The following is a 9,636-nucleotide window of genomic DNA, read 5'->3' on the forward strand; positions in this document are numbered from 1 at the left end:
AAGTTAACTCAATTTCAGGCTATTTGAAATTATAATACGTAACAATTCCCAGAACTTGTGAATCAGTCATTACATATATAGTTAGAAAATGAAACACTATATAGCATCGTAAATTTCTGAATGACCTATTGAGGAGATGTATAAAATACCATTTCGATTAACAAGGCCCGGCATGGCCAAGTGGTTAGGGCACTCGACTCGCAATCTGCGTGTCGCGGGTTCGAATCCCCGTCGCAACAAACATGCTCGTCCTTTCAGCCGTGGGGGCGTTATAATGTGACGGTCAATCCTACTATTCTTTGGTAAAAAGTATCCCAAGAGTCGGCGGTGGGTGGTGATGACTAGCTGCCTTCCCTCTAGTCTTACACTGCTAAATTAGGGACGGCTAGCTCAGATAGCCCTCGTGTAGCTTTGCGCGAAATTCAAAACAAACAAATCGATTAACAATCTGAGCCATCCCCACAATAGATAGCGCTACCGCCTGCCTGAAATTATTAAAGGTCAGATACTGCATATTTTCCGATAAATTATGATTATTTTTTACATGACCAGTGTTCTCTTTTCTTAATCGATTTGTTGCGCAACAGCACGTCAATTCTTATGAATTGTTCCTAATTTTAAAATAATTGTTTTGTTATGGAATATAAATATTAATTGGTGTTTCGTTAGAAGTATTTGTTGCTAACATGGCTATTGGGTGTCGTTGTTGTAGTATTAATACAATATTAGTATTTTTAACAAAGCCCATAAGAAGTTGTAGATAACTTAAGAGAGAACCAGTTAAGTTACATATTTTGCTGTAGGCTTTGTGGGGCAGCGTGGCTTCACGCTTCGAACTCGTAGTCAGATGACTGTTAGTTCGAAGCGGGTTTGCGCCATGTTGTTGTGTCCCTAAGGTAGACACTTTACCCTACTTGTTCCAGTCTACCCATCTGTATGATGGGTACCAGCTATTAGTTGAGGGTTAACACGCGATATACTGACATCCCATACAAGAGAAATGTATCAATTCTCATCCACTTGTGCGAAATATGCCGGAGTTTAGCACCGGGTCCTATGTGCAGTCTCGGCATAAGATGGTTTTAACTGAATTTTAACTCTTGCACTTTTGTATCGTGTTTAGCTGAATAGAGTTTTCACTTCACGAGATGAGTGTGTGGCATAACATCTAGATTTTTCTTGAGCGTTTAGGTAATCATTTTAGCTATATAGAAAATGAGTTAAGGTAGTTATTGGCGGATTTGTAAAACTGTTACAGTAGTGAATAGACTGTTGAGTTAGCGATTTTATTAGTTTAACTAGTTTGGATTTCGGTGAAGAAATCATGAATATCAGAATGTGTCATACGTTCGAAAGATTAGCATACAAGTGAAGGTTGTTGTATTGGCGTCTACTGTAAACTTAAGCCCATCAGCGAATATTAGTTCAGCTAACTAATAATTTGTGGTTCAAGTTATCATTAAGTGAACTGTGTGTGTAATTTAAAACTTTTGGGATGCTAAAGAAGCCACGAAGATCTTACGACATTGAGCAATGAACAGGTTTTCAATCAATTTGTTAGCACTTACTTTAAGTTGAGTTACACAGTTCTTTTGTAAAGGATTGAAATTTTTGAGACTGGACATTTCAATTACGTCAAGAGTACGAGTCCGGGAACCGTGTGAAACTTGAGAAAGTAAAATCAGATTTCAAGTAACTGCGATTAAAATAAAATAAATCGCATAATCAGTTTTTAATGTAATTATTTTTGTACATGCAGCAAAACATCTTATCACTTGTGAATTCTAAAATAATTCGTTAGAAAATCTAATTTTTAACGATAATTATATAAACAATAAAATATGTGTATTTCTATGCACCCCCGAAACCTTGTTAAACTGTAGCTCAACCAGCTCCCGCTCTATGAACATCAACGAAAATACAAATGTGAAACTACTAGGACGAAACTTATCGGTGCTATCAGTTGTTTGTTACGGTACGTGTTTGATTTATCGAGTTATCATTTCATACAAAAACGTTTATTTGTTTTCTTTATTTACAGTGTATTGTTACTTATCCGGAAGTGATGATGTCATGTGTTAACAAATACAAAATAAAATACTATATTTGTAAGTTTCGTGTTTGTAGTTAAGCACAAAGCTACACAATGGGCTATCTCTGTTATGTCTACCACAGGTATCGAATCGCGGTTTTTAGCGTTCTAAGCATTCAGACTTACCGCTGTGCCACTAGGGGACTATTTGTAAAATATTTCTAACGTGTAAATAAATGGTCGTAATGTCGGGTAAGGTCTGAGCGAGTTAAATAAGGAAGAAAAGGAACAGAACATACCGAAAGAGTACAGAAAGTTTGTTTTGATTGTTGAATTCCATGCAAAGCTACTCAAGGGATACACTAGATGAAAGGCAGTTAGCCAACTCTTCGGCTACTCTTTACCAGGGAAAAGAAGAACCTCCACTGACGTCCAGTTCCATTATACTTATACAACTGGCAGTAGAGTTTTCTCAGAGAATAAAGTTTTTATTGTCGAATGCAAGTCTGTTTACCATACAGCATCTTAACCTCTAGACGGCCACCCCCGAATTACGAATGGCATCAGAGTTTCCTCAAACCCCGAACGCCAGATGAAAAAAGAAAAGAAACTGAACAAACACATCAGTATTATGCAATTCATAAAAAAATCATTGATAAACCAAGAACTTTAAAAGGAAGGTGCAAATAAAGCACCTCTAAAGATGTCTGGGGAGCTATTATAATACCCCTAAAATTGTAACATTTGATGCATGTTTTCGTTTTATCTCCCCTGTTTTATTACATGAGGGGTTGGGCCCGCAAAGACTGTAGTGCCTCTTTGAGCAAAAAAAAAAAAAGTCTTAGAGATATTCGTTTTATTTGCCTTAAAAGTCGAACAACTCTCGCCAAGATTACTGACAATATTTCGTCACGAACGAAAGTATAAAGTGATGGAAATTTAATACACAGTTAGGATTGAAAAGTAATATCAGTAAGCTCCCATAATGCTTAACAGAAGCAGCGGAGTTTTCCAGCTGTCTTGTTAATAGTTGTTTGAAGATGTGCAGCAGACCGTGTGTTACACTGTTTCATAGGGCATGTGTTAAACAGTAATGTGAAACTTTCTGGGCTGTCGGTTTGGTAAGCCTCTTGTTTCTCTGTGTCGGTCGAAGCGGCCACTAAGTGAGGTGTGGTATTACATAGTGCCACACGTGTTAAGTCTCACTCTGTTGTAATCACTTTTTTAAAAGTTCTATAAACTATATTTGGTTGCTATAGGTAACTGAGAAGGTCTGCATTATGATAACGAACCTAACAGAGAAGTTTTAACGACACAGATCATGTTCCACAAAATGATATAGTACCTCTATGAAATTTCAAAGAACACTTCATATTTACTTCTGTTAAAGCAACCTCGGTAAAGTGTATTTATAATTATAGTGTTTTACTCCAAAGGGACACTTTGCTTCATTTCATTTAATCAACAATTACAGCGTGAATGGTTTTTAATATGGTTAAAAACATTTCATCCCAGCTTTTGTAAAAATGCCGCCTAATTGAATGGTTTTTAACATGGTTAAAACATTTAATTCCAGCTTTTGTAAATATACTGTAATCTTAGTTGATATGATCGTTACTGTAGGAAACTATTGAAGCAGTGTATTTAATACAAATATAAGAGTTTGGAATATAAGACTATTCATTGAAGACAAGAAACGAATCCGATGTTGTAAAAGGTAGGCCAATATCAAAAGAATTTTACTAACAAAAAGTAGACTAGACGTTGGAGGATATAACTGTGAAGTAACATATTATTAGATGTAAACACATAAAACAGGCAGGGCTACGAAATAATTAGTGAAATGCAGTCTTTATGTTTAAAAACCCCATTTAAACAAGTATTCTAGACAAATGCTTCATTTGTGAATGAATTAGGATAATAATAATTATAGAGATCGCTTCTGTACGACAGGTAAAATTCTACTATGTTCATATTTTGATATTAATTTACATGAATTAGTGTTGCACCTTCTGAAAAACGTCAAGAGATATACATACCACATGGGGCGGAAAAACACAGTAACTAATTCTAAGTAGGCCTAAACTTCATTGTTAAGTAGTTTTTCGATGGTTTTACAGCTCTTAAAGCCCTCACCTAACTGAAAGTCACCAGTTTTATAACTGGTGCTTATGGACTTAATTATGAATATATTAATATGAATTCTGTTTACTTGTGATGATTATGTCAATGAGCACATGCTAAGTATTATTTGAGAACATACTTGTAGTTACATTTTAAAAACTGTGAAAACCAATGTGCCAATTTATTTTTTACATTTCTTATATAAAGTGTGGAATGTTTTTTTTTAGTAAAGTGGTTCGTAACATGAACCTGAATATTTGTCTTAGTTCTCATTGAGTGGGAAAAGCAGGAGGACTAACTCTTGATGTAGTTTCCTAAGCTAAGTCTTATAGCACAAAAATATGAGACTCTTAGTGATACATGACAAGAACATTTGGTGTGGTTCAGTTACAGAAATGTCGTACAAGTACGTGAACATTTAGTGTGATTTATTTAACCAAATGACGAAGGACAAGTACACGTAAACGTTGTGTGGTTCATTTAATAATGCATTATATTAAATTAACATTAAGTTTTGAAAATGAAATAAGATACCCATGCAATATTTGTACATTACATCAGAATGTACGAAACAATAGTAATTAGTATCAGAACATTTTTATGTACAAACACAGTTGCTTAATGCTTACATTCATAAATGCTTAAATCCATAAAGTTGTGGAAAATTCACTGCAATATCCATTTAATGACAAATTTGACTCCCAACCATTTTTTGCATTTTTTTATAGTAAATTTCTTCACAATATCTATACATTATGTTTATATAAAAAGAAGTAATGACAGCTTTTGTTTTTTTTTGTACTTGAAATTTTATGGTAAAGTACGACGTTCTTGATTTATTTGATTGTAGATTCTATGTTAATTCATAGTCAGGTTTCGGACTTTGTGAGGAACAAAAATAGCATTCACTTTTTTATTTTTTAGTTTCTAGCTTCGAGGAGTAATATTTTTCTGCTAGGTTCTGATTTTATTTGTATTTTTGATACAATGGCAGCATTTAATTGTCAGGTTTTGAATTTTATGATGAAGTAGTGACAGTTTTTATTTGTCTGGTTCTTAATTTCTTTATGCAACAATAGTCTTAATTTGTCTGATTTTGAATTTTTAAACTTAAAGAAAGCACTGATAGTCTTTCATTTGGAATTTGGGGAAGAAATGACAGTCTTCACCTGCTTCAAGAGGGACACTGTAAGCGATGAGCTACATTCCTAGTTTGTACAAACTCTGATGGTTTTTTTTCTCTCAAACTTTTAACAAAGTATTTGTTTTTCAGAAAATTCCAAAGGTTTAAAATGTATCATACAACTCAATGATGTATGTCATATTGATAACTGAGTATAAACGACGTCTATTTATGGCTGTTTCTTAATACTATTTTAATTTCTGTATATATATTTTCAGTGCAATACATGCATATCTATACATAAATACAAAATAAACGTAAGTTCTGTGCAGCATAGCTAGCAATATCTTCATTTATATTTTTGTTCAACGCCAAACTACAACCCCCCCCCCCCAACCCCTTTACTTATTACACATTGAGATTGACTAAAGAAAATTAATCAGTAAATCAACAGACATTTTCAATTGTAACATCTTAAACATATCGGAAATTAAGAAATAAACCGAATTATAATTTTAACGAGCGAATTGGAAACAACCACGATTTTCTTAACACGTGTAAACCGTTTCACTATGAAATTCATATAAAAAGTCTGGAATAATAATAATTTCACAGTTCAGTCGATCTGTCGTTACACAATTCGACTCAAGTGCAAGAGAGGAGATTGTAACAGACTACAGCATCTATCGTTCCTGAACCTTCTAACCAGTGTAAAGCCCCGATATACTGAGTAATTGACTTTACGTTAATACTGAAAATGTGAATTATTCCAGACGATTGTAATTTTTATTACTTTAGCAGGCATAAATTAACGACTAAATCGTACTACTTACTTTGTTGTGAGCTTCAGCTGCAAATCCTGATTTAAGTGCTCTATTTTCTGCCATTTTCAAAACAATTTGTGAAATTTACTTGGAAGGAAAACAACTTGTTTTCACCGAGAAATGCCCGTGCACACCTCAGAACATCACCCAGAATCGACCATCTAAAGCACACTCGCTATGCTGCCGTAGTTCAAAACGTGGTCACGTGATTGTTGGGTGTATCTGTGGGGGTGACGTCACATATGTAACCTCTCGCACAAGCTTTAATTATCACAGTGGGCGAGCATTTACTGAAGAATAAATTTAGGTATGACATCATATTACTTTCTTTCTTTAATGAACTCAAAATGCAAGCAAATCCATTTTAAAAGAACCCAGTAACTTTTAGTAATGAATTATTAAGTCTATATTATAAACAATGAACTTCTCAACTTTAACTCAATACACAGAGCATTATAGCGCTTCTCATCATTTACAGTCCTTACACTTCCGCGATTAACAAAAAAAACTAGTTAAATATATCCTATTCGAGGATACACTGACTTTCATCACAACAAAGGCTAGTCGGTTTTCCCATCGTCATAATTACGTTTATAACATCAGCATTAGCCTAAGGATTATAGTGGTTTCAAACTTCGTGAAATTAAAATTTATGAACATATTTGTGAATTTAGAGCTACAGGGCTTTAATTATTTTGTTTCACAGTTCACTGAGGTGGCTAGTTTAAATAGAAGTTGGCACTTATAGATGGTTCAGTTTGTGTGATGTTCTCACAAAAAGTTTTTGAAGTGTCACGTTTCGATTGGAATATTATTTAACCATAAAGAGACTAAAAAGTAAAATTTTGTGGTATTCTCCGGCACATAGATTTTCAGCAGAGTTTGACGATTATTGAGTTGCGGAGTATATTTCTGAATATTCAGACTGAGTTCATTGTAAGGAAGGAGTCAGTATACAATATGTACATAACAATCTTTATCAATTACAAACATAGTCAAATACAAGCACAATACACAAACAAAATAGGGGTAAATGTTTGTAGCGGGTATGTGAAACTGGTAAGAGAGATAGAATGTGGCATAAAATCTTTATTGGTTCTTTGTTACTAGTTCAGGGTTACCCCCACAGTTATATACAGATAAAAAAGTTCAAATATTAAAGAAAAGTGGCCTCTTTAAGTTAACAATCAAACTTCTCAAAGTAAAACAAGTTACTGAAATAGACTCTTAGTCTTAAAGTGTGAATACATTTACAACTCTTCAAAGTTAAATCAAATATATATATATATATAATGCAAAAACAATCTTACAAAAGTTTAAAATTATCCAACTTATCACCAGTCTCTCGACAAATCTCTGCGTAACAGGGTAGAGTGTCTTTAAATACCAAAATACAAAAGCATAAACAAAGCCAGGTTGCTCACGCCATGCACCTGGTTCGTATGGCTTCAACCACTCTTACTTGGACACAGAAACGAGAAAGCCCCAGACCACTAAACGATTCAACAATAGAAAAGACAACTGTCTATTTCCTGATATTGCGAGTGAAGCCTCAACTATTTTCCTGCAAATGAGCATACTTAATGACAAATTAATGGATGTAGTCCATTGTGCAACTAAGTTAAAGAAAGTTATGTTGTTTACTTGAGCGACTGTGTCCAAACTGACTGAAAGGGAACAGAAATTTCGAAAAATCTACATATTAACTAAGGGTTTAGCAAACATATTATATCTTTCTATATCACAGTAAATAGAAATTTATTGCAGAAGTGTATTTTTATTGCATCCTCATCCCCGTTAACCAACTAATTCCAAGTTCATCTCTATGAGTCTGAAGAGAGAGACCAAACACATTTAAATCAAAGTAAAAACTAATTTTTATTAAATACAAAAACACTCAAAGTGACAAGTGCACAAGGACACTATATGGCACTGTCCTTCTCTTCTATAAATGGGGACAATTCACTCGAAGAAATTCTTGATGTAATTCTGTGATTAATTCTCATTGAGATTTAGAGAATAAAAGGACTATATGTATAGCAGAGGAGAACCATGTCTCCCAAAGGTGTGTTTTACTTTACTCCCACAAAGTTGGGAAATTTCACCAACGAAAATGGGGAGGATATTTACTTTATAACCCAACTATCGTCCTCCAACAGTATTACTGGATGGATGGATTGCAACGCCTCTAGGAAGAAAGATTCCAGAAAAAGTAGTTGACTGCTCTGCATGAAATTAGACCTCTAGGACCTATGCTTTACCAAGCTGAAAGTAATCATGTTTATTACAGCAACACATCACTTGATGGACTCAGGCCATACATCACAGGTCTATTCCAACAACAGTGTTTTGACAAACAGGATTAAAGAACCTATGCTATTGTTTTCATTGGCACCAGAACTGTGAACCAATGGGACTGTTCACTACCTACCTGAGGTAGAGACAGAAAACAACACATTATCTTGTTATGCTATAGGGGTCAATATAAAAAGATTTTGACTTCTTCCTGAAGCCTGTAAGGAAGTAGGTATCTGGAAAATCTGGGTGCTAAGAGATGAGTTGCAATTGATATCCTTAGATAGATATTCTAGTATATATTGAAAGCAGGGGTGAATATGAAGCCAGTAATGTGTGCACTTATGTGCATTCAACGGGAAGTCCTAGAGCACATAATAGGTAAAGAAGGACAGGATATTTAAATACTGCAAAAATCGCAGCCATTGAAGATTTGCTTCTAGTCTATCAATAAGAGGGAAACCAGAAGCTTTCTAATCTTTGTGTTATCCTACTGACAACTTGTTGCCAGTTCTCGACAAAAGCTATAGTTGGTAGATAACTTCTACATTATACAAGGAGTATTGGGTTCGAATATTAGCCAAAGAAATCATAAAATTGAAATTACAACACCTATGCCTACTAACCTATTCTTAAGCTTTAGTATTATTACGCCATTGTCTAGAAAGGTACTGTAATCTAAGACTTTGAAAATACTTTTTTTCAACACCAGTATCTAACTAGTTACACTAAGAGTGTAAAAGAGCTGCTAGTCAGTGGTATGCAAGCACACCTTGTGCTTCCTACCCTTTTAGTTTTAATATATTTTTTCAGAATTTCTGTACATAATTATTATGTGCTGTTAATATAGAAAGTCAGTTAAGGGAGCCACTTCTTCTTATCCTAGTTATTCACAGAACTAGGTCAGTCATCTAGGGTGTATAGTGTACTTTCTTGCGAGAAGAAATGCTGTAACATTGAGGTTACTGTATAAAAATCAACAGTGATCTTTTCCACTGGAAAGGTAGTTGATGCTCCAGGAATGCATTACCCCTTGTTCTGAAGTGAGAGTGACCTCAATCATAAGGTAGAACTGTGCTCTAAAGGTAATGCCATTGGTGTTACTAGAATATATTATACCATGTTTTCTCAGTCTAGAACAATTTAAGTGAACTATATAATTCAGGTTATATATTTTTCTTTCCAGTAAAAACACCACACTGTACACTTGTCAGTAACTTTAATTGTGTTTGTGTTTA

General features: G+C 34.4%; 1 protein-coding gene across 1 annotated transcript in view; it reads right to left on the minus strand.

Annotated features, from left to right (window-relative positions):
• Positions 1 to 6,292, minus strand: part of LOC106462756 (transgelin-2-like) — a 47,218-nt gene extending 40,926 nt beyond the window's left edge. The window contains exon 1 of the mRNA XM_013922710.2: positions 6,113 to 6,292. Coding sequence (XP_013778164.1) covers positions 6,113 to 6,166 — 54 coding nt within the window. The 5' untranslated portion in view covers positions 6,167 to 6,292. The remainder of the gene's footprint in view (positions 1 to 6,112) is intronic.
• Between the last annotated feature and the right edge of the window lie 3,344 nt (positions 6,293 to 9,636).

This window comes from Limulus polyphemus, unplaced genomic scaffold (genome assembly GCF_000517525.1).
Source record: "Limulus polyphemus unplaced genomic scaffold, Limulus_polyphemus-2.1.2 Scaffold47, whole genome shotgun sequence".
NCBI classification, from domain to species: Eukaryota; Metazoa; Arthropoda; class Merostomata; order Xiphosura; family Limulidae; genus Limulus; species Limulus polyphemus.